Source organism: Cajanus cajan, chromosome 3 (genome assembly GCF_000230855.2).
Source record: "Cajanus cajan strain Asha chromosome 3, NIPB_CcT2T_4, whole genome shotgun sequence".
Classification (NCBI taxonomy): Eukaryota; Viridiplantae; Streptophyta; class Magnoliopsida; order Fabales; family Fabaceae; genus Cajanus; species Cajanus cajan.
In genome coordinates, this window is record NC_138519.1 from 32,537,317 (window position 1) to 32,563,867 (window position 26,551).

Genomic DNA, 26,551 nt, shown 5'->3' on the forward strand with positions numbered 1-26,551 from the left:
GGTAAGAGATGCTACAGGCGTGACCTTGGCATAGGGTGGGATGTGTGAGGCAATTAATGCTTATGTCGGGGGTGGCACGACCTCGAGCAAGAGATGCTACAGGCGTGACCTTAGAATAGGGTTAATTGCAAGATTTGTGATGGATTGGTGTGATTGTGAATTGTGATGTGAAGATGTTGCATGATTGATAGAATTAGGATAGATAGAAATGCTTGTAAATACTTTAATAAGTAATGAGTTATGATGAGACGATATTGTGGATTTTTCTTGTGTGCTTTTCATATAGATGTTTTCTTTTCTCACCGTATAATTTGTGGATGTTTTAGGTGAGGAAGATCTGGCTTTGAGTGGCATCTAGAATGCCAACAATTGAGTTATGGGTATGCTCTGATATTGTGACATCGGGGCAGAGGACTTCTAGGACATGGAATTTATTTGTAAATGGAGTTGTACTTATTATTTTGAAAACATTTTATAATCTCTTATGTTTTATTTTCCAAATTTCATTTTCAAAATATTTTGGATATCGAAGAATGTTTCTAAAGGTTTTTATGTGAACCCTTTTACCAACTTTGAAAGTTTATTTTTCTTGATTTAATTACATTATTACAATGTATGTGTTGGGGTAGTAAGGGTGTCACAGCCATGATATTTATAGCCTCATGATAAATCTGCTCGTTGTTTAAATTTAAAAGTGTCCGTTGGAGCGGACCTCCAATTGGCGCAGATAGTAGTTCATTCATGGCCATATAGATCTTTCATTTAATGCATTTTTTCTTGCATTTAAATGTTTACTTACTGAATCTGTGTTACGTGAAGTCTTTTGTGTAATTCGTTCACTTCTATTTTTGACTTCAATCATAACCTAGGTATTTCTGTTCTCTCTCCGTCATTGTAGCTGTAGAGGCGTTGTCTTTTTCTGAAAAGTAGGTGTACTTTCTATGACACACACATGCTTTGACTTATGGATACACGTTTGTCTATCTTTCTTCTTTCTTCTCACAAATTTGATGACTTCGTGTGCTCTTCTATGAGTGTAGAAGATATTTGATATCTCTTGTTGTGAATAGTAGACTTCAGACGCTTTTTAGTATTCTTCTTCTGCACCTGGTAATGCATCTCAAATTTGAGTCTCCGTTTGAGAAGTAGACTTTGACTTTTCCTTCCGTCTAGTCAGTTGTGAAGATGGAAGACTTTAATTTCATCTGGAACGTTTCTTCGTCTTGTGTTATCCATTGTCTGATACTTTGTTGACCTTCGACTGGTAGTATGCCTTGTCTTGTATTTGTTGTATTTTCGTCTGGATTTTGATCAGGCTTAGTCTTAATGCTTGATCAACCATCATCTGATACTTTGTATAGCTCAACCAGGCTTCGTTTTGTTTGACCATAGTATATGTAATAACACGTACTTCGTTTTTCAGTTTTGTCTGTTCTTATATTTATCTAAAACACTAACACACATGTAGATTAGTGTAAAAGTATATGGCATTTAATTGGCACATGTAGAGACTTCAAGTAAAGATGAGACTACTGAGTCTTTGGATCCAAAAGAAGGTACAAATTCGAAGGAACTTAATGCAAGTGAAAGAAAATGCACCAAACCAGTAACAACTCACATGTCAGTAATTAGACGATAAAACAGAGAATAAGAAAACCTCATAATGGTTGTTTAAAGGCAGAAAAGAAAGATGCAAACTGGAGTACAAACTATCTCCAATGCCATGCAGCAACATAACAGGGCTTTCAAAAGAACCATTCAATATCAATATAAAAATCACTACAACAATAGCCGCATCCCACTAGATGAATATGAAATTCACTACCATTCTACAAATTTTATTAGCACTGACGAGTTATCAAACTATTACCTCTGTTTCAATTTCTTCAAAGCAAATGCACAATATATGGCCCCGTTCCTGTCAAGCGTCGCCCAAAACCCACAATCACCATTCACCATCAATCAATAAGCAATAGATCAATAGAAAAAGAAACCCTAATTTTTCATTTGGGTTGAAAAAATTGTAATGCATCATCAACCAAAAAAATACCTTGTACAGGTGAACAACGCTAAACAAGTACACGTTGCAAATGTTGCCTTCGATGACGAACTCGTGCAAGAATGCCAACACGTTTTGGGAGAGCTCCTTTAGGAGCGTTTGTGAATTTGAAACTCGCGCAAGAGCACCGTTCGTCAAAGTCGGTTGTCGTGAAGAGAAGAGCCTGCGAGAGGGTTGAGAGAGAACGTGTCTGTGAAAGAGTTGAGAGAGAACGCGCAATCTATTGAGAGCTTGCTTCTTGCGTGCGTGGTAAATCGCTTCTACATCGGTCACCAGCACTAACAATATAGTATAGCTTTCGAATTTGAATTCTACATCGGTCACTACCAAAACCGATGTAAAATACTTCATACTTACATCGTTTCGTTACAGAACCGATGTAAACATGCTTACATTTTCTATTTAATTACACAAATGCCACCGCGTTTTTCTTTTACATCGGTTTTACTTAAACTGATGTAGATATGGCGATGTAGAATAGTATTTTTGTAGTAGTGTTGAGTATCATTATCTAAATCGTGTAATGCGACAATTTGGCATGGTCCAACAACACATTCCTTCTTATCCAATTCATGCTGATAAATTACACAATCTTACTTTACGAGACAAGGATGATATTGACTGGAGTGTTACACACTTTTCAATGTGTTTAGGAGTGGCAATCACGATTGGACCATGCATGGACACAACATGTATATGATACGCCAGAGTTAAGTTCTAACTCTAAGTACATGGTTTGGTATAAAAAACATACTCCACGATGGATGACGCATCGTAGTGCGAAGAATGAATATGTGGTTAGTATAATTTTATTTGACTATTAAATGAAGGATTTATTTTATGGATCTATGTTAATTATTAAAAACTATAATTTTTTTACTCCTTGTTTCAGGTTGATGTGTTAGAGCACATTTACCACGATAGCAGTCCATAGCATAAAGATGCTTTTGATTTGGCTGCCATGAGGGAGAACATCGCAAGTTGTTTGGAGGTTTATCATAAGGTGCATAAGGTTGCTTACCCTTCTACACCGGCTCCACCTCCATCATAACATGAGCTAGATCTGGTGGTTACTTAGCATATTAGGGCAGGTTGACGTGAAGGTTGAGGTCTTAATCGTCGACATAGGTGGTTTGAGCACCTATCAGGACAATGGTATCCAATTAGTAATGATGCCAACATACAACCAAGTCAAGACCCTTATTGTTCCTAATCGCTCAAAGTTGCATGCAAAAGAACGACCAAAATAAACTTGTACATCCAACGAAATGGATTGGACAGAGTCACAACATAGACAGCGTTGTGGACATTATCGTATTAAAGGTCATAATAGATGAAATTGTCCACGTATAGCTGAACAACTAAATGTAAATTCTTAAAATGTTATATTAATTTTTTGTTTGTGTAATATTATCAAATCAACATTATATTTTTTTTACACATAATTTCATTAAACAATAAATATTGCAATATACATATTTTGTCAAAAAAAATATAATAAAATAATAAAAATAAGTATTATTTAATTTAATTCTTTTTCAATTTTAAAAATTCTGTCTATTCAAAAAATTTTGGACATTTGGACTGAAAACGTCCAAGGCTGTGCGTTTTCAGTTCAAATTTGCCTAAAATAAAAAAACACACACTCCAATACGTTTTCATTTCAAAAAAATTCTACGTAACAAAAATTATTTATCGTAATAAATAATTTTCTTTCAAAAATTATTTTAAGTATTTTTATTTTATTTTTTTATTTATATTAGCTGAAAGGCCTTGATAGCAACAACATAAATCTAAATCCAGTGACTATTAATTCTATATTTTTCTAGTAGTGCACTGTAATTTATACGAATAAAAATAGTCTCACCAAATTAGATTATTTACAATTAAAAATATCTACTATTTGTGACTTTTCTATTTAAATATTGAAAAGATTACCAAAATATTAAATTGTTTTAATATATAAATTAAGAAGTCATTGTTTGTAAAGAAAACATTAATTAATTTCTTTTCAACAAGAAAAACATTTTTAATTGAGAAATTATTTCTATTAAAATAAAATAATGTATATTATTATGACTTAATAGTGATACATCGACATTCATCTAATCATAATTTAATAAATCTATTGACTTTTATAATAATTATTTTAAAAATGATATAAATTATAATTTTTTAATTGATTAATTGTTGAAAACCTTTTTTCACCAACAACGATGTATTACTATTTCACTCGTTACATTATTCTAGAAACTAGATTGCAAAAAAATCATTTCCAACCGGTAAGGCAATGCTTTGATTACTCTAGAAACTAAAAAAGTAGAAATATCGTTGTCTGTCTTTGACTTCCGTTACCTCACGTTTTAATACAAGTTGATATTTAAAAGATTAAATTAATATTTAAATTTTAGGAAAAGTTAAAATCTAAGGTTTGAGTTATTTATATATTTTTTAAATGTATTATATACTTTTTGAATCACAAAATAAAATAAAAGGAATATCAAATATATAATTTTTTAAGAAATACGTTTTCTTATCTTTATAAAAAGGATATATATATATATATATATATATATATATATATATATTCATTATAGGGTTTAAAATTTAAACTAATGTATAATAAAATAATAATAATAATATAATAGATTAATAGTAAATAAAAACATAATCAATCATTGTGTTAACAGCTTTCAATAGAAATAGTTAATACTTATAACAAAGTTGAAATAAAAATATATTACTTTTGATCCTATACACAAGACTCTTTTAATTAATTTATATTTTAAAAAAATATTTAATTTAATTAATAACATTAAATTTATCATTAATTTGAACTGTATTTTTCAAACTTCTCATTAACAATTTGAAATTAATCATCACGGCTTCCACTTAATTGCTTCTCACCTAATAATTAATAATGTTAATAAAAGAGAATTGTTTGAGATAATCAATATGAGATAATTAAAAAAGAATTTTACAAGAAAGCACAAACAATAAAGTGAATTTTCTTTTATATAATAACAAAGGTAGTATGTAAAAACTGGTTCTTGTAACTAATAATAATAATAATAATAATAATAATATAAACAATATACTTTTAAATGATTAAAAGTAGTGATAAAATATTTCTCAATCATTGTGGAATCACTTATCTGTCAAGTAACGAAATATTGAAATGGATAGAAAATTGGCGCCGCCTCCTTTGTTCTTGAAACGAATGCGGACCAACACACACAGACATTGCCTGATATCACGACAATGACTCCCAACTCTGAATTTTCAACGTTCAACGTTCAAACATTTTTCTTTTTTAACAAAACACAAAAATAATAGAAAAGAAGAATTTAGTAAAAAGTTATTACCATCAAAACTCATAATATTGCAGTAATTATTTAAAAATTTAAATACACAACATTATTTAAGCAAGTAATTTACCGTATAATTATTTTTTTTGTTGAATTCACCGCATAATTTGATAATTAATAATAAATTTAAATGTTTTTTTTTTCAAATTTAATATAAATTTATTTTTAAAATTTTAAATTTTAAATTATTATTTTTATTCTTTATAATTTTTAAAAATTTTATTTTAATCTCCTAAATTATCAATAAATAAATAAAGATAATTATACAATATCAATTATTTTTACTAACAAAAACACTAATAAATAAATTTTATATAATAAATTTTTAATAAAATTAAAATATAAAAATTAAAATAAAATTTTTAAAAATTATAAAAATTAAAATAATAATTTTAAATTTAAAAATTAAAAAGAAATTTATTTAAAAGATTAAAAATATATTTAAACCTTAATAATACATTAAATTATGGTTAATAAATATATATATTAGATAATAGTTGAAAGGTGAAAGAAAGTAGTAAGAAACAGCAGCGGTGAGAACGTTGAACTCTTCCTTCCCTCCACCGTCTCCTTCCTCACATAACTTAACTTGTCAAAGAGGTCTCTCTCTCTATAATTCTCCTTTTTCTCTCTCTAGGGTTTCTCAATTCATCATCATCATCAGATGACGAGCATGGAGAGCTTGATCGGGTTGGTGAACAGAATCCAGCAAGCGTGCACCGTGCTCGGAGACTACGGCGCCGCCGACAACGACACTTTCTCTTCGCTCTGGGAAGCTCTTCCCTCCGTCGCCGTCGTCGGCGGCCAGGTCACCGCCGTCGCTATCCTTAACACGTTCCGTCGTGGAACTAGTAGAATACGAGAACAGTTTTCCGTTTTCCTTTTCTGAATTTTGTTTATTTGTCGAAATGAATGCAGAGTTCGGGTAAGTCTTCGGTTTTGGAAAGTATCGTTGGACGTGACTTTCTCCCCAGGGGATCCGGTTAGTTCTTCTTTTTTATTTGGTTACGAATTGAATTTGAATTTGAATTTGAGTTTGAGTTTGAGTTTGAGTTTGAGTTTTGAGTTTGAATTGCAGGGATTGTGACGAGGCGTCCGTTGGTGTTGCAGCTTCACAAGGTTGACGGTGAAGCGAAGGAGTATGCAGAGTTTCTTCACATGCCAGGGAGAAAGATAACCGATTATGGTAATGTAATCGACTTTGCTTGGTGCATAATATATTTCATGTTACTATTAACTAATTAACGGTTCGGGTGTTGATGCTTTTGATAAGTTTAATTGAGGCTTGTGTTGTAGTGTATATATTATTGGCTAATTATAGGGATAGGATGGTTTTTTTTTTTGTTTCCCCTGTATATGGTTGGTTGTGACACAATTTTAATTCTGGTTTCGATTTTGTTGGGTTTTGTAATTGATGGCATTATTTGATTCCGTAATGCTTCAATTCTTTTGCGTGCGTGCGTGTGTCTGTGACCCCCTATAATTGTGGGGGGGGGGGGGTAAGATTTTAGGCTTTACCGTTAGACTCGTTAGCAACGTTATTTAACTGTTTTTTGTCATTACTCATTATCTTGATGTAATAGAAGTTTACTAGCAATTTATCATGCCATCGTTGTACTGCTACCTACTTGGCTTACTGGTGCATTTATTTATTTTTGTTCAAATGTTTTTTAAATTTTAAGATTTGGTTTTACTTTTGCAGCTTTTGTCCGGCAGGAAATTCAAAATGAAACTGATAGAGTAACGGGAAGGACAAAACAAATATCTCCTGTTCCAATTCATCTAAGTATTTATTCTCCACATGGTGCGCTTCAATTGTTATCGGTTTTTTAATTTCTGAAATCTTTATTAGGTGGTTTGCTGTAAACTCATGTTTGATACTTCTGTTGTTTATTGTTTATTTTTGAATTAAAGGATAATTGTTATTGAAATAGAGAAAAGAATGCAAAACAGTGGGAATAGTATTTTTCATTTCATATTGAAAGAAAACAAAGTACAATAGCTCAATTAGTTTGCTAATCAATATAACAGTTTCCTTTAATCTGTTTACTTGTCTTCTAAGTAATCTCCTTCAAGATAATCATTGGCTGAACGTTGTATGGAATTCAACAAAACCTATTGTTCAAAATGTAAGATTCCCCAAGGGGTGTGGGGAAGATAGAGTGAGAATGTTGGGGCCATCTTTAGTCATCCTTCTAAATCTTTAAACCCTTGAATCATTATTATTCCCTCCTTAGTTACCATCAGACATAGCATTAAGGATCGGGAAGAAGTATCCAAAATTGTAAGAACCAGAGGAATCCAAGGTCCACAAACTTTCCAATCTGCATTTGAAGATAAGCAAACAGAGTTAAGTAAGGACAAAAGCGATATAAATCTTGAGACTCAGGGAAAATCTTGAGACTTTAACAAACGATATAAATCTGGGTGATTAGGGATGACTTAAAAAAATACAGAATGACAAAGGGAAGAATCATAATAGAGTATCACCAATCTACATATTTTGAAAACCTAATAAGGGAACCATTTTCTGTCCTTTAACTAATATAAGAATGAAGAATAACCTAAAGAACTGAATTTACTGGAGACTAGAATGGAATGAATTTACCAAGGACTAGCCTTTGTCCTTAATTTATATTATTCTATTTATTAATTGTCTGTGTTTATTTCACTTTTATTACTGTTATGTATAATTATGTGGAATAAAATGAGACTAGTGATTCAATTTTTATGTGTGTTTCCTAATTCAATTTGTTTGTTTGTTTGACCAGTTGTCAACCTAACACTGATTGATTTACCTGGATTGACTAAAGTTGCTATAGGTATAATTTGCATTCAATTTCTAACAGTAAATAATTTTATTTTGTATAATGTGATACTTGTTTTTAGTTTGTACTGATTAACAACTGTCGTTTACAGAGGGACAGCCTGAGACTATTGTTGAAGACATTGAAAATATGGTTCGATCTTATGTTGAGAAGGTGAAAGAAGTTTTTTTTTTATTTGTCTTAATGTCTCCTCACTCTTCTGATTGAATAATTTGATTGAATGATGCATCATAATTTCATTTAATGCATTCTTTTCTTTTATATATATTTCATTGAGATTGCAGACTTGCTGTCCTAAACTGCCTATTTCCAAACAAAATTCCTTTCTCTGTTTCTATAGGTGATGGGTAGTCGATTACCATTTTATTACCTTGTTGAAGTTTTTACTAAAAATAAATTAGTCAGCAAGTGGTAATGGCTTGATATACATATATTTTCTTTTAAGCATTTAATCAATGTTTGATTCTTTGACAGCCTAATTGTATTATACTGGCAATATCTCCAGCCAACCAAGACATAGCAACTTCTGATGCTATTAAACTTTCAAGGGAGGTGGATCCCTCAGGTATTTAAATTTTCTACGGAATGATCATTTATTTATTACCTTTGCTCGAGTCATTGTCACTGAAATCCTTGTCTATAAACAATTCAGGTGAGAGGACATTTGGAGTGTTGACAAAGCTGGATTTAATGGACAAAGGAACTAATGCGTTGGATGTAATATATCTCTCTCCCTCTAGCATATTCCTGTCCTGCAGTGGTTATGACGAGTTTGACTAGTGCCTGTATAACCATATAATTAGCTTATCTTACCCTTTTTTATTTTCATAAGGTCCTTGAAGGTAGATCTTACCGTTTGCAACATCCCTGGGTTGGTATAGTAAATCGATCCCAAGCAGATATCAATAAAAATGTTGATATGATTGTTGCTAGACGTAAGGAGCGTGAGTATTTTGAAACCAGTCCTGACTATGGGCATTTAGCCAATAAAATGGGTTCCGAATACCTTGCAAAACTTCTCTCACAGGTTTGTTTTTCAGGAAGTTGTTCCTTACCCGTCTTTGATGAAATAATGCGTTATTTTAATCATGTTAACTATTTTGTAGCATTTGGAATCAGTAATTAGGGCGCGTATACCTAATATAACATCTTTGATAAACAAAACTATTGAAGAACTTGAATCAGAGATGGATCATATTGGGAGGCCAATTGCTGTTGATGCTGGGGTGAGTGGTTTACATTTGCAATTATTTCCTGAAAGGGTAAACTCTTCTTTATATAATATCCTGCAGAAGAATATTTCAACTATCCTTTCTCTTGTAGGCCCGACTATACACCATCCTAGAACTTTGCCGTGCATTTGATCGGATATTCAAGGAGCATTTAGATGGAGGGTAATATATGCTATAGAAAATGTCTTTTACAGGTCTCTTTGGTTACGTTATCATTTATCACCCTTTTGTTTATTGTCATAGGCGGCCAGGAGGAGATAGGATATATAATGTCTTTGACAATCAGCTTCCTGCTGCTTTACGGAAGCTTCCATTTGACCGACATCTTTCTCTTCAAAATGTAAGGAAAGTGGTATCAGAGGCAGATGGTTACCAGCCTCACTTAATTGCGCCAGAGCAAGGTTACCGGCGCCTGATTGAGGGAGCTCTCAGCTACTTTAGGGGTCCAGCTGAAGCTTCAGTTGATGCAGTAAGTATGACTTGCTGCACTCCTTTTTTGTTGTTTTAAGTTGACATCAAGAGTTAAAGCTCGATTCCTGTGATTTGAATGTAGGTCCACTTTGTCTTAAAAGAACTTGTGAGGAAATCAATAGCTGAAACTCAGGTAGAGTTTGGGGATTTATTTTATAGCAACTCTGTTCATGAAGTCATACTAGAATAGTCAATAACTAATAAGCTATGAATTTGTGGCTGAATAGGAACTAAGACGTTTCCCAACTCTTCAAGCCGAAATATCTGCAGCTACAAATGAGGCTTTAGAGAGGTTCCGTGAAGAGAGTAAGAAGACAGCTATTCGACTTGTGGACATGGAAGCTTCATATCTCACTGTGGAATTCTTTCGGAGACTTCCTCAAGAAATGGAGAAAGCTGGAAATCCAGCTAATCAAGCTACCCCAAATATCGATCGATATGGAGAAGGGCATTACAGAAGGATTGGATCAAATGTATCTTCCTATATCGGTATGGTGTCAGACACTCTCAGGAACACTATTCCAAAGGCCGTGGTTTTTTGTCAGGTCAGAGAAGCAAAAATGTCATTGCTAAACCATTTCTACACACAAATTGGGAAGAAAGAGGTACTTTCTCGCTCTCGCTTTCAGATAAAACGCATTCCTATCTTAGCAATTACAATTTCAACTTTATCTTTAACTTCTACCATTTTTGGTAACAAAAAGATTATACTTCTTTTGGGCGATGATGGAATACTCTTGGAATCAATCTAATAAATAAAATACAATTTAGTCTTTTTTCTACATGATGCAAATTAAATGTCTTTGCTATTAAGGAAAATTTTTCCCTTGAATTTGCGTTTGATATACTGATATACCTCCAAAGGGATATCTTAAGGTGTTTGTGTATAATTCTTATTTATACAAACTATAATAAATTCATCAAAAAAATATAAACTATAATAAATAAATAGAATTTTTTTTTGGATCAATTGAAAATACAATAATGACACAAAGATTTAAATCAATGACGAATCCAAAAATTTTATATTATGAGAACAACTCACAATCAAATGTATAAATTTGTAATGTTAAAAAGTAATAATCCTTTTTATTATAACCATATATTATCACGTTTTCTCAATTATTTTTCTTAATTTTTTAATTATGTTATTTCTTATATGATAATTTATTTATTTATTATTCATTATTTGTTACATCTCATTATTTTTGTTATGAAACAATTTTTTATTTTTATATCATGTTATTAATATGAAATATTCAGTAATTTTGTCGATGATTAATCTCTGTCAGAAAATTCACCTTTAGTATGAAGCTTCTCCCTATCATGTTTCTTCCATCTATAAAACTTGAACCTATAACGTTGCTTAATGAATTGAATTCAGTATTGCTCAAAATAACAACTTATTGGTATGCAACAGTTTATTTAACAATTATTTTTAACTAAAATATAAAATAGTAACAAAAACAAATACAACACGCCATATTATAAGGATTTGAAAAAATTAAAATAAAAAAACAAAAACAAAAAACTCAAAGCCACCTTTTTTACTGAACTAAATTATGTTATTTTTAGGGATGGCAACGGGACGGGGTGGGTACGAGTTTCATGATACCCGTCCCCGTCCTCGCAAGTCAAACTTATCCCCGTACCCGTACCCGTCGGGTATATGATTTCCATCCTCATCCCCGTCCTCATCAGGTATCGCGTATACCCGTACTTGTCAATTTTTTTATTTTATTTTATATAAAAAAATATGATATTTTTTATTTTTTTAATTATATTATAATTATAATTAGCTTATTTCTTTATCTCATATTATAATAAATAATCACACATAAAAAAATTAAAATTCTTTAATATAATTAAATTAAAAGTGGATATTAAATTAAAAATGGAAACGGGGGCGGGTACGAGTACGGGGCGGGTAAGTACATACCCGTACCCGTACCCGATTTAATATATCAGGTTTTACCCGTACTTGTACCCGGTCAAACTAGGTATTTCTCGTCAAAGTCGGGACGGGTTCGGGTATTACCCGAGGGTAGGGGTATATTTGTCATCCCTAGTTATTTTTAATTATTAAAAAAATAAAGCAATGGGGCTTTCATTAAAAAAATGCAGTATATTATAATAGGAAATTTAAAAATAATTTTGACCAAAAAAAGTGAAGGAAATTATTTATTAGAATAAAAAGTGACTAAAAACGCTAATATACAGTATATGAGATATAGTGAGTAGGGATGGCAACGAGGCGGGGCGGGTACGGGTTTCATGATACCCGTCCCTGTCCCCGCGAGCCAAACTCATCCTCGTCTCCGTACCCGTACCCTCGGGTATGTGATTTTCATCCCCATCCCCGTCCCCGTCGGGTATCGGGTATACCTGTATCTGTACCCGTTTCCGTCAAATTTTTTTTTTTTTTTAAAATATAATATTTTTAAATTATTTTTTTAATTATATTATAATTATAATTAGGTTATTTCTTTATCTCATATTATAATAAATAATCACACATAAAAAAATATTAAAATTCTTTAATATAATTAAATTGAAAGTGGTTATTAAATTAAAAATGGGAACGGGGACGGGTACGGGTACGGGTACGGGGCGGGTAGGTACATACCTGTACCCGTACCTGTACCCGATTTAATATATCGGGTTTTACCCGTACCCGTACCCATACCCGGTCAAACCGGGTATTTTCCGTCAAAGTCGGGACGCGTTCGGGTATTACCCGCGGGTACGGGTATATTTGCCATCCCTAATAGTGAGGGCAATTAAAATATAATAATTCATGTAATAAAAAATAAGTGGAAAATCTTAGTGGAGGCATTTGCCCCCATTGTAAGTCTGCAAACTACTTCATCCTCCTACCTCTAGCTTGACCTAGTGGCTCCATAGAATTTATTTGGATCAATAGCCAAAATATTTGCATAAAGATGTGATTAAAGTACATTTTATGGAGGTATACTTGATTTGAACTCTATAACCTCGGGAGCTTTGCCCTTCACCCTAAGCAAGTGCGTATCTATGAAAACATATGGAATGTATTTTATGTATTCGTGTATATTTCATTTTGTATAATACCCGTTTAGATTTTATCTACTTTTTAATGGTGGTGCAGGCTAAACAACTATCACAGTTGTTAGATGAAGACCCTGCCTTGATGGAGAGGAGGCAACAATGTGCTAAAAGGCTTGAACTATATAAAGCAGCTAGGGATGAAATTGATTCTGTTTCTTGGGGACGATGAGCTTATTTGTCATTGGACTTTCTTCGATGCCTTGTATTATACATATATATAGCTGTTAGCGATTGATTCTAGGTTGGCTAGACCCAGATATCATTTTTACAGTCTATTATTTTATTCTTCACACTTTTATATTCGTTCACAAAAAAAAAAAAAAAAGTCATTTTATATTCCTCTCTGTATCGTAGGATGGCGATGGAGCTAATTATTGTTTCTTGTCGATGAGTTGTACACCATAGATACCACATAATGTATTGTTTTATTCAAAATTAAAATACAGTTTTTTTATATATTTTTTTTAATATTAATGATTATGAATGGCAACTTGATTGAACGAACTCTTCTACGTCACATAAGCGTAGAAATAGGTCAGGTCATCCGTTCGGGAATCCAGTTAAGTTCGGGCCTTGCTATCTGCATCCCATTCCTTTTTTCTTATTGTGGAATAAAAACTAAGAACTTTTGAGATAGGAGCTTTCATGCTTATTTTTTCAAACTGCCTAAATACTGAGAATGTATTGTGATTTGACCTAATCTTTTATGTCAATGTTCTTGTGTAATTTTGCAAATCATAATATCTTTGTATAATTTAATTTTATATTTTGATATCTGAGAAGGATTACAAAATAAGACCAATATCTAATATTAACTTACTATAGTCATGCATAATTTGTCTTACTTTATGAAGAGAGTCTATAAAACAAACAATAAATTGTCAGGTGTATTAATGAGAACATATTCAATTAACATTATTTGCTTTCCCTTTAAGTTATCAACCATGTTTAAGTTTTTGAATACCGATCAATTTAGAGGACTTTGAAAAATTCAGTCCCGTCCAAAATATGAAGTGCGTGGTATCGATTGTTTAATTTAAGCCCAAGTAAACATCAAGGTGCCCCTGTTTCTCAGTTGACAAGATAGTCTTTAAATCTTGATTGACTTTTTTCATGAATAGTGAAGCAGCATACGCATATCTGTTAATTTTTGTATTTTATAAATCAGATTTTTAAAACTGTTTTAATTTTGATTGTCAAGAAAGAAAAAAAAACTGTTTTAATTTTTTCATGACAAGTGTTAGTGAACATGTTCAATTAAGGTTAAATTTAATGTTTTTGGGGCCAATGATGTTTGATCTCCATTAAAGTGTTGGACGACCAATTTAGAAGACTTTTAAAATTTCGAAGTCTCGTTGAAAATTACAAGTTCACGGCAACGGCCTAAAATCAATGTAACTTTAAAGTGGCCAACGTTTTCCCTTTAAAATTAATTAAATACTTCACTTGTAATACTGCAGTCTTCGTGTCTGAATTGTGGTTCATATCCCATGAATATTGAATAAATAGTGTATATAATATATTATTTTGAATATTATAAACCAGAATTTTAAGACCGCTTTAATTTATTTGACTATTTATGCCGTCTTCTGAAAGTGCAGCTAAAATATAAACGGGATAAGTGAACATTATGGTAGAAAGAATCCCACACAAAGTCCTTTATTACAAGAAGAAGAAAAAAAAATGAATGAGTCAACAAGATATAACAATAGAATACAGAGGTAACGGCCTCCGATACAAACTACAATTTTCTATATTTAGCATCAAAATGTGAGACGATAGAACAAGCAGCGAATACTAATATGACCTGAAAAACAATGGACAACAAATCAGCATCCTGCACCCACACATATATAACAATAAATTGAAATTCATGAGGTTGAGCGAAGTAAATGATGCAAATATGGAAAAACCTATTTATAAACTCCATTCAACGGATGAAACAAGTAATAAAGCACATATCCTTTTTCCTACTGCGAAATAATCACATTAACAAAGATTTTTTTACATGGAAAATCTAAATTCAATAGGAAGAGGCAAAATAGACAATCATTTAAAATGTGTCCATGCTGTTTTATAGATCAAGTAACTTATAAAATAATTAGCCACAAACATGATGCATCCTAAATATTAATAAAACTGCAGTCTATAACTTACATGATTCAATTTCTTCAACAAAAAAAAAAAAAAACCTGAATCAATGACGAGAGAATATTCTTTGCTTTTCAGCACTAACTGTACGGCATCTAGAATTTCTAGAAGTATTACAATCATAATAATAGATGGTTGAGCGTGTTATCGTCCAGAATAAGTGCCTAGACATAGATTCGAAAACTAACTCAAAGTAGAATAGATGCATTACCACTTGGAAGGATATCTAGCTTGCATAAAATTTTTAAAATGATAAACCTCTAGAAGAAAAATATACGATATATGTTCTGTGCTTTAAAAAAACTTCTATTCTTCAATTACCCTACTCGGTAAATTTTCAAGACCAATTATCAATTAAAAAAAGTTTCAAGAATAAACGGTACAGTAGAATCATCATACAAAAATATAAAATGTATGGCATCTTTTACTATTCATGATGCAATTTTTACCTCTAAAATATCACCATGGAATCAAGGAGAACGTGCTCAATCAGCCTGCGCAAATGCAACCACAGATGAACATGAATTCCTTAAAAAGTTTGCAGTTTGAACGGCATTATCACAGAATTATGTTTGATAAAAAATAATCATTTGTCTGTTGTGAAAACTCAATCATTTATAATTTTAATGTGCTCTTTATACTTCTTACGATGTTTTCATACGTCTCCTAACTGAAAAAACAGTCTTTGCATCGATACATCCATGCAAAGAGTACCGTAGAACAGAAGGATGGCATGATAAGTAGATTTTTATTTGAATAGGCGTTGCAATTTAAGCAAGTCCCATAAAATTTTCTTAGCGTACACTTTCCTTATGAAACCAGTATGTAGTCTCGCTTCAATAAGTTTGCTCTTCTCAATATTAACTTATGCACCAACTAGGCCTCATACAATTGTTACAACAGTTGATTCAACGAAAAGTTGTTTAATCAGAAAAGTATACTGCACTTGAGGGTTAAGGATGTTTGAGGGCTTAGCCTTCATACAAATTTCTTAACGTACAAAGGCAGTTTTGCGATTCATGAATGTTCTAATATAACTATTATTTTTTCCTTTTATCTCGTCTCAAAACTCAAAAGCATAGTCTGTGAGAGCCAGCAATTGATTCTCTATTAAATGTTTTCATGAAAGGGCTATGATGAACGTACAATGGCAGTATTCATATTCGAGTACTTGTGAGTTGAGAGTTATATCTCTTTAAATAGCACACATCTTTACATAATATTTTCTTCTCTATGAACGTTAACATTCCTATCTATCTTTTTTTCCATTTACCTATTTTTTTTTTTTCAAAAATAAATATGAATCCTACCCATAATGTATGTTAAAACAAATAAATATTGATAAAGCATAAAAAAGTTCATTTTAAATATTTATTATTTTACAACATGTGCATATGCAAAATGATCATAATGTATAAAAAAATCAAATTTCTTTAAATACCCATGGCAAGGCATGAGTTATTCATTAGTTAAATTGTAGTATACAACATACTGTTATATCGAGACAAATACCTTGTTGATTAACAATGAAGACAGTGATTTCCAATTTTTGTCTTTGATACATAATGGAACTTGTACATATAAAGTTTTGACATAAGGCGAACATAGTAATTTACCTTCTCATTCTTTGGAGCAAAAATTCCTTTGACGGACTCAAATACCTCTTCAATTGGCCTTGCAGCATCAATCTAATAAAAAAAAAATTATGCGCTGTCCTTAGAACCACCAGAGACAACCATGTAACCCGAAAAATATGGTAAAAGCATAACTATCAATTACCTTGCGAACTTTTCCCTTGGCATCATAATAATTAATCACAGGGAGACTCGACTCCAAGAAAACCTTAAACCGCTTCCTTATTGTTTCAATATTGTCATCTTCTCTACCCTTTTATAATTGAAAAATAAGTCGTAAGTGCTGACACACACAAGGAAAACAAGTATTATTTTTAAAAACCAAAAAATAAACCTCAACCTGATTCCTACTAAGCAGTCGCCTCTCCATCTCTTCCTCAGGGCAATCAAAAAATAGGACAAATGTTGGCTCTATTCCTGTCTGCATAGCAATAATGCATTTTAGAAATCAAGGTTGGTACAATTATCTATACTGGAATAATTAGAATTGGAAGTGTTATTATAGTACTATCAATTACCACTTTCTCAAATGCTGCACGGTTTTCCTCATTGCGAGGAAAACCATCAATAAGAAATTTGTCGTTGCCAATTTCCTCCATTGCTCTTTGTAAGAGCTTAATTGTTACCTCAGAGGGAACAATTTTTCCTTCCTTAATCATATTCTGTATCATTGTACTGCCCAACATAAGAAATAAGAAATAAATGTGTTAATGCTAAATGAAACGGACAATTTAAGCCCAATACAAGATGGTAGACTAACAATAATGCTCGCTGCTCAGAAGTTGGAAAGGAATAAATAAACAGTATAAGGAAATACATATAATTTCTATTGAATGCAACCAGAATTTGGTAAGCAATGTGAGAGAAAACAGTCAAAAGATATTTCCCAAAAGATCAACATGAGTAGATGATCTAGCATCAATATTCTATGATAATCTGTATCTTTATTGACTAAAAAGGGAAACCAGAGGGTCATACATTTTGATAATATACAGATTAAACATTACTCATGGTATACATTTTGATAATATACAGATTAAACATTACTCACCCACAACTCTGGGCAAGTTGCCATTTTGACCCATGGTATAGTTCACATTGCCACCATAACTTATTTGCTAGAAAATACAAGAAATTAATCCTTTCAAATTTATGAAAAATATTAAACCTAGACTGGGAAAGACATGTTCATACCATGGAAATTATGCTGAAATTTCTCATTATTAGTGTGCTATTTCATTTCTCATGAGGATTATCTAGAGAAGTGGGCGTTACAAATTTACAATCATACATGTATGGTAACCAATAGGTTTTTGCTGTAAAAGTATAATCTTCTGTAAGAAAAAAATGAAAGTTCACTACCTATTGAACAACTAGTCACTTGAAGATTCTAATAGGGACTGTAAGTGGTAAGTCCAGAACAGGTTTATGAATCTTTTGCAAATATATTAATTTGAAGAATACAATACACACCCATTTTCAGAACCAGATTTGATTTCTGCTCGCAGAAGATCACCAGCACTGAGGTGAGTATACCCAAAATTTTGGACAATATTTGCACATTGAGTACCCTTTCCACTGCCTGGGCCACCTATAACATTACCAGGCCAATAACCAAGGGTGATGTCAGAAAAAATCCACTGTAAATTCCAATGAACACATTAGACACACGGATAAATAAATGGCAATTGCTCCCTGCACCCTTCCAATTTCCCCATACACCCATCATATTTTAGAAACTCCTAAACTACCTTTCCCTCTCACTTCACCATTCACTTATTCTTCCCACATCCTTCAACCTTCATGTATAGTCACAGGAACACACATCCCGGATGTGTTTTATCTCTGTAGAACACATATTCTGGATGTGTTTTTATGTCTCCAGAACACATTCTGGACCTGTTTTTTATCACTTCATGATAGGTATTTTGGAGTTTGGAGTGTTAGATATGCACTCAACCCGGATCATTGCTTATTTGGGACAACCAATCCAGACAATGTTGACCCAGAATGGGTGTTCCAAAAAAGCATAGTTCCAAATTAGGTGTTCCAGATAAGCAATTTTTTAGAATGGGGTGTTCTGAATTGTGCGATCCGGAAAAACAAATATCTTGAACCGGTGTTCCAAAATTACATGATTCCAGAATGTAACCTCCAGAAAAAACGATGTTATATTATATGGTAAACAATAAAAACTAAGCCCTTAAATTAGTGATTTCCAGGAAATTTATAATGTCAGAATCAGTGTCAAACCATCAAAATTCCTAGGATGTAATTTATTTTAAAAGGAATTACTATATCATACATTCATTACAATAGTATGATATTTCTTCAAATTTTCCCTTTCCAAAGTGAAAGTTCAATAGTAAAACATAATATTGAATAGTCATCAAATCCATGATGCAGTAAATTTGAGATTTTTATACACAAACCAAGAAATGCAATAATTTTTTTCCCTCTTTATATAAAATAATTTTGATGTTTCCTATTGTACCCTTTTTTATTTTTACTCTACAACAAATGCATATTAGTTGCAAATGTATAAAATAATTAAAAGTTAGATAGGAAATAAGTGTACAATCAACAAAAAAAAGTAAATAATATTGTTTTGAACTTTGAAAACACAAATAAATAGAAACAAAACTCTTATAAAAAAACAACAATTAAAAAATATAAACAGAGGGGGTACTTCCAAACTCATCAGTCTAATTTATTGTCTAAATGATAATAGTTTTCTGCAGAGAACCTCAATCAATTAACTGCAGATTTGGGTTTTGCAGAACAGTTAATTGTGTGAAAACTGAATCAACGAAGAAAGAATTTCAAACTCCCCTCCGCACAAAAATAAAGTATTGATGATGTGAAACAAACTCGCATGCATCAGAATTTGATTGAAAGCTAAATTAGAGGGAAGATGACTATGGAGATCTTTGACTTGCATGTAATCAATCAGTGCTTACCTAATACAAAAACAACTGTAGGATTTTTCACTAGGATGCTTCCATTTGCATCCTACAATGAATGATTAAAAAAATAAGTCAGAATATGCACTGCATTAAATAATGAAACGATCTCAGTAACCAGTAACGCAGCAGAAAATGGCTCACGACAAAAGGCTAAAAAATGTTTAAACATATATATATATATATATTAAAAAAAACAACTATATTTTTCTGAACAGAACACCAAATTGCTCAATCAAGAAAAAACATTTCCAAAGTTCAAACCTTCAAATTCTGAACGAAAGAAAAATAATCATGAAAAACATTGACTTACATCAGATTTAAAAAATAACCAGTGAAATGCAAAATGCTACAAGTGAATGCACAGGTTAAATAACCATGAATACCTTTTTCGCAGCTTCAACGGTTCCCATTCGTAGCAACTAAAATGTGTTTATCTGTAAAAAAAGAAAAGCCACAAGTAAATACAAAGATGAGTCAAACAGAAGTCATCATCGTCAAAGAATCAAGCACGTATCATACAGGTATATTCATTCAGTCTCATTACTCACTATCATATTCCAGAAAAAACATCATATAACCAAGAAGGCAAGAAGCCATTTCACTAACGCCAAAGCACATACTTAATAGAAAACTGTATATTTATTAAGAAATCATATTTGATCCATTAAATTGTGGATATACTTCTGCTAAAAAAATGACGAGTGATTTGATCTTATATTCTTATTATTCATTCACATATAGTATGTTATGTCCTCACTTCCTTACATAGTTGATCTATTCACCATAATTTCTGCTGATTCACATGTTATTCACTGTTCAACAGATCAAGACAGACACGCAATACTCATTCAATTCTCCATTAAAGCTTCGCTCAATAACATGCAAGGCATTGCCATTAACCAAAACCGACATCAATACTCAGATCCATAGAAGAAAGGCCAAAATAACAGTTCAAATACTAGCATGCACAACAATTTAACCAAACAACTAGCAGAACAATTACATCATCAACAGAAACCAAAAAACGTAAACACCACAAAACCGACAATAAGATCACGAATCGTCGAATCAATCTCATGCAGAGTTATAATTCAGTAAATTTTCATTTTCCATACGCGGCAACGACGCAATGCGTGGATTCCCTAACGGAATCGAACAATGCATGGTGAATCGCGAAGCGCGAAAAATCAAAAAAGAGAAACGGCGCGGATCGGAGATCGGCGCGTTCAGATCTCGGCGAGATTCGAAGAGATCGAGAGAAAGAGCGCGAAGTGACGGAGAAAATCGAAACGGAAAATTCAAAGGAGATTCAGAGTTAGGTCTTACCTTTCGCGAGGGATAATAAGAGAGAGAACGATGGCAGAATGTGGAGGGGAATTGTGATTGTTGCTCAATATTTATAGAGTCGGAAGAGAAATGAAGGTGTTTCTTTTTAATTATTTTTTTTGAAAAAAAAAAAAGAGAGAGAAGAGAATATGATGAAGAAGGTGAAGGTCGTTTTTATTAGTCGGTAGGGGCAAAATGGGAAAGATGTGTGGTGTTTGCGTGATTGTAACGGCTACAACGCACGCTTTTTTGGGGGCATGAATGACCTGGGAGCGTGATTTCCCTGCAAAGGCCGCAGGTGGCAAGATTCTTTGTATTACTATTAACAACCATTCAAGGGCCTGCTTGGATTTTCATTTCATCAAAACCAACTGCTTGGATTTTCATTTCATCAAAACCAACTTCGTCCATTGAGCTCAATCCACGTGTGTGTTTGTTTTATTGGTAGCACTCATTTCTTGTGTTATTGGTAGCACTCATTCCTAAGCAACTAAACGGAAAAGTATGTAAGAGGAAGCTTCTAAATAAACGTACTTTTGCCTCTCCTAAACTGAAAATCAAACACACTAGTAGAAACATTGTTCTTATTAGTTTTGGTATATTGAAAAGGTTTTCAAACATGTTACTTGTTAAAATTAAAGGGTTAAAAAAACATTTCTTCAAAACTCGCTCAAATATGATGGTTGATTTTTTAAATTTTAATTATGTAATTGTAATTTTTCTTCGAGTATTATAGTTGAGTGTGATTTTAGTTACTTAAAAATTGTAATTATATAATTTTTGACTTATTTAAGTTATATATATTATTAACTATTGTATATATAACTTAAATAATTTAAATTTAAAAAATTGTATAATGAAGATTGTACTATCCGTACCGCGAAGCCGAGCTCCGAGCTCGGCACCACAACGCAAGCCGACCTCGGACGCGCACCGCGTGGCATCAACTCGGCATTTAAGTGAATCACAACTGATTCTCGAGGATCTCGCCCCGGACGAGGTCCGTTAGCTAATCATGCTATATCTTATCTCAGGCCCAAGGCCCAAGGCAACCCTAAATCACACCAAGGTACGTGATTTACTTATACGAGACACATACTCATACAAACCCTAACTTTAGCATCGGAGTCTCTTTTGCAGGTACCACCCCCATCTTGGAGCACAAGCGTACCAGTGAAGGAGGCTCACCGATCTTACCTGGCGGATTAGCTCTACAGCAGATTTCCGGTAAGAACATTTGGCGCCCACCGTGGGGCCGGTCAAGACAGCTCTTATCGGCCACGCTTATGGTTTTCACCAGAAGCCATAGTAGATGCACAACAGACGACGCAAACCACTCAACCACCATGGATAACGAAGCACCGTTGAGGAGACTAATCGATCAGGTTGAACAGATGCGGCAACAACATGCCGTCGACCTACAAAACATGCGTGCCAAGCACGACACTGACCTAACGGCAATGCGTACCGCTAATGAGGCCGACCTGGCGGCGCTACGCGCCGAGAACGAGCGAATCCGCGCTCAACTCCCTCGACACCACTCCGATCATCCTCCTCATACGAGCAACCATAATGGAGAGGAGGAGCACTCAGTCTCCCAATCCCGGACTGCAACTAGGGTCCCAACCCCCAGACCTGCTTCACATCGGTCTCATGCGCCGACGCACAAGCCGACCCATGAAGTCAGCAAGGCTCCTACTCATGCCGCGGGGAATCAGGCAACCTTCTGCCGCCACCCTTTTGTGGATGGCATTATGGAGACACCACTCCCTCATGGGTGGAAGCCTCTCCACCTCGACCGCTACGATGGCACGACAGACCTAGACGAACACATCGACCTATAAATAACACAGGTAAATCTCTACACCAACAACGATGCTATCTTGTGTAGGGTGTTTCCGACCTCACTGAAGGGGGTCGCGCTCAACTGGTACACCCAACTGCCTCCCGAATCCATCGATAGCTTCGGCACCCTAGTCCGGAGGTTCACTGCGCAATATGCGACGAGCCGACCTCACCATGTCACTTCAGCCGCCCTGGCCAGTCTCAGGCAAAACGACGACGAACCGCTCCGGACATTCATGGAACGCTGCCACCTCGATCAAGATCAGGAGCCTGAATCCCGAGGTCGCCCTACATGCCATGCTCATGGCACTCAAGCCCGGGCCATTCGTCGACAGCTTGTGTCGTGAGTCTCCCCGCGACATGGACGAGCTCCGCGCCCGCGCTGCAGGTTACATTCAGATGGAGGAACACTCCGCCTTCCGTGACCAGGTTCGCGGAAAAGGACCAGCGAAGCCAGAGCAAGGGCACAACGATAAGGTCAAGGTCAACAATGACAGCCAGTTCAAGAAGTCGGCTAGGGCAAACAGAGGGGGGAGGTATGACTTCTACACTCCCCTGAACACACCCAGAGTCCACATCCTGGAAGAAGCCAGCAACAACAACCTACTCGCCCTTCCACCACCAGGTCACACTCCCAACAGCGCCGACAAGTCCAAGCACTATCGGTACCACCGAAACCACGGTCACACCACGAAGGAGTGTCGCACGCTCCGGGACCGTATTGAAAAGCTCGTCCAGGCAGGTCACCTCGGCCAATACATCCAGCGACAGCAGGGTCACCGAGGAGGCTATGGCGGTCGGGGGCGTGACAGAGGTCGAGGTTCGGGAGCTCGCACGGACCAACCCTCTGGCTCCCAACAAAATGTTGGCGGCGCAGTGCAGGCCGAGATAAGCCAGGAGACAGGGACAGCCCCCTTACGGGGAGTGATTAACACAATCGCAGGTGGTTTCGCTGGGGGCGGCGCCAGCAGCTCGGCCCGAAAGAGGCACCTACAGAATGTTAACTGCATCCACTCTACTACCTCGGCCTCGCACCAAAGCTCACCGCCAATCTCCTTCTCTGACGAGGACTACGCGGGCGTCAGCCCCAACCAGGATGATCCCATGGTTATCATGGTGGAAGTTGCCAACTGAGAGGTACAGAAGACACTCATTGACCAAGGAAGTTCGACTGTCGTCCTGTACTGGCCGACGTTCCTCAAGCTAGACGTCCCCCATTCTCTCATCCAACCTCACACGGAGCCCCTAGTCGGCTTCGTAGGAGAGCGAGTTCACACTCGCGGGTACGTAGACCTACTAACAACTTTTGGGGAACCTCCGGATACAAGAAGAATCATGGTTCGATACCTCCTCGTGGAGGGCAACACCTCCTATAACATCATTATCGGGAGGCCAACCTTGAATCAGCTCGGAGCGGTGGTATTTACTCCGCACCTCACCATGAAGTTCCCAGGGAATGACGGTAAGATCATCTCTGTTAGAGCAAACTAGAAGACAGCTCGGCAGTGTTACGCCGAGAGTCTGAAGATCTCCTCGTCCGGCAAGCAAAGCAAGGGGGGTCCCCCCACCGTAGCTCCTTAAGTTCCATTTCTCTTTTTTGTATGAACGAAGTTGTGCACTCTTTTCCTGCCTCAGTCCTTCACTGAGAGGGTTTTTAACGAGGCACACAAAAATGATCAATAAAATCACTCATTTTGCTCAATCCACATTCTTATTTATTGGTTTCATAAAGGATGAAATCGAACCAACCTACGAACCTCAATACGCTCACCCGAGGTCGAGTACGAACCTCGGCAAAATTCGTTTTACTCCAAATCAAGGTCGAGTACGAACCTTGACAAAACTTGTTTTACTCCAAATTGAGGTCGAGTACGAACCTCAATACGCTCACTCGAGGTCGAGTACGAACCTCGGCAAAATTCGTTTTACTCCAAATCAAGGTCGAGTACGAACCTTGACAAAACTCGTTTTACTCCAAATTGAGGTCGAGTACGAACCTCAATACGCTCGCCCGAGGTCGAGTACGAACCTTAGCGCAATTCACTCTACTTCAACCCGAGGTCGAGTACGAACCTCAATACGCTCACCTGAAATAAGACAGAAAAACAATCAAAGTAAGGAAAATCGAATCTCGAAGAACAATATATATACAAAACACTTGCAGAGTTTGACACTTGAGTTCAAAGGAAAATACTAAACAAGGAAATGAAAAAGGGAGAAATAAACTAAACTATTACAAAGGCGGCCTAGGCTGAGGCATTCTCACTAGAACTGTCATCGACATCGTCCTCCTTGACCAGCCTCCCAAAGCGGACAACTTTCTCCACATGCATGGAAGAAAAGTCGAACCCGGGAGCAAGGAGCCGTGCCTGACGAGCAGCCTTTTGGAAGCCCCTCTTGTGCTCCATCACAACGGAGCGTTAGACCTCCGCAAGCCTCCCGTCCACGACCGCCTTCCCCGCCGCCAGCTCCGCAAGCTCCGTCTTCAAGGTGGCAATCTCGTCCTCCCGGCCACCAAGAATGACCTCGCTACGGAGGCGCTCCTCAGCCGCCACCACCAACTCTCCTTTGAGAGAAGTCACGACATCCTCCAGAGCCCGCACTTGGCCACGAAAAGACGTCACCTCATCCTCCAAAGAGCGGGCACGACCTTGAGAGAAGGCGACGAGCTCCTGCAGCTTCCCTACCTGGGAGGCATAAGCCTCGTTGGATCGCAAGGCGATCTCAAGAGACTTCTGCACCCTTGCAAGGTCGCCCCTCCCAGATCGAAGCTCGGCCTCCCGCAGCTTCGCCTCACCAAGGGCAGCACTAAGAACCTTGTTCTCCTCCCTCAAGATCTTATTAGCATCCTTCCAGGGTTGAAGTCGGCCCCTCAGCTCCTCTTGCTGCTTGGCCCACCTATGCTTCCAGTGGCCCATGATGGGCGTAACCCTCTGCAAAAGGACCTGAGCTGCGTCAAAGCTCTCAACAGGCCCTGCCCCTTCGATCATTTCTTGGTCCCCAGCGCTCAACAAGCCTGTGGGGAAGAATTTCTCCGCGGTCACCCCTGCACTCCATAACGAGTCCATGTGAGCCGAGGCGCTAACATGGTCCAACCTCACGTCGGAGCGACCCTTCCCGAAGCGGTGAGCGAGGTATCAGCTTCGGGAAACCCCCTAGGACGAACCAGGTGAAGGGGCAGACATGACAGGCGTCGTCGTTGGGACCTCAAAACTTGGCTCCTTGCCACGAATCTCAGCAGAGGCAAAAGCTAGCGTCCCCTGCTCGGCAACTGGAGGGTCGGCGATAGGAGTATCCGACCTCGCCTGTAAAAACCAGCACCATGTTAAAAAAGGAAAAGGACAACATACGGGGAATCACAAAAAGCAGGGTACACTACCTACCTCAGCAGTGTGGGCAGCCTGCTCGGCGGTTGGGGTCGCCACCTCGACAACCCGGGCGGCCTGCCCAGCAGCCTGGGTCGCCGCCTCGGCAGCATCTCCTGCCTGCGGAAGACGGCCCTAGGTCAGAACACAAAAAAGCACAATAGAAGACACCAAAAAGCCGAAGAGACAAGGTACTCACCACCTCGGCAGATTGAGCAA

The 26,551-nt window shown here is 36.0% G+C and overlaps 2 protein-coding genes across 4 annotated transcripts; one reads left to right on the forward strand and one right to left on the reverse strand.

Annotated features, from left to right (window-relative positions):
• The first annotated feature begins 5,937 nt into the window (after window positions 1-5,937).
• On the forward strand, window positions 5,938-13,513 carry LOC109809190 (phragmoplastin DRP1E). Of its 2 annotated transcripts, XM_083070836.1 has the most exons (17): window positions 5,945-6,027; window positions 6,092-6,235; window positions 6,346-6,409; window positions 6,506-6,613; window positions 7,130-7,231; window positions 8,199-8,249; window positions 8,347-8,408; window positions 8,730-8,820; window positions 8,908-8,972; window positions 9,088-9,282; window positions 9,362-9,481; window positions 9,579-9,649; window positions 9,731-9,956; window positions 10,041-10,091; window positions 10,186-10,563; window positions 11,534-11,659; window positions 13,086-13,513. In XM_083070836.1, exons 2-17 carry the CDS (start codon window positions 6,092-6,094, stop codon window positions 13,212-13,214), a joined length of 1,983 nt encoding a protein of 660 aa, XP_082926962.1. In that variant the 5' UTR covers window positions 5,945-6,027; the 3' UTR covers window positions 13,215-13,513. The 2 variants fall into 2 exon arrangements, with proteins under 2 accessions (XP_029129368.1, XP_082926962.1); XM_029273535.2 differs by lacking the exon at window positions 11,534-11,659 and having other exon boundaries at window positions 5,938-6,235.
• Window positions 13,514-14,647: 1,134 nt separating this feature from the next.
• Window positions 14,648-21,267, reverse strand: LOC109808301 (UMP-CMP kinase 3). Of its 2 annotated transcripts, XM_020371232.3 has the most exons (10): window positions 21,123-21,267; window positions 20,180-20,230; window positions 19,791-19,842; window positions 18,304-18,421; window positions 17,349-17,505; window positions 17,171-17,251; window positions 16,976-17,083; window positions 16,813-16,884; window positions 15,646-15,690; window positions 14,648-14,852 (listed from the first exon to the last, which is right to left on the reverse strand). In XM_020371232.3, exons 2-9 carry the CDS (start codon window positions 20,204-20,206, stop codon window positions 15,682-15,684), a joined length of 624 nt encoding a protein of 207 aa, XP_020226821.1. In that variant the 5' UTR covers window positions 20,207-20,230; window positions 21,123-21,267; the 3' UTR covers window positions 14,648-14,852; window positions 15,646-15,681. The 2 variants fall into 2 exon arrangements, with proteins under 2 accessions (XP_020226821.1, XP_029129248.1); XM_029273415.1 differs by lacking the exons at window positions 18,304-18,421; window positions 21,123-21,267.
• Between the last annotated feature and the right edge of the window lie 5,284 nt (window positions 21,268-26,551).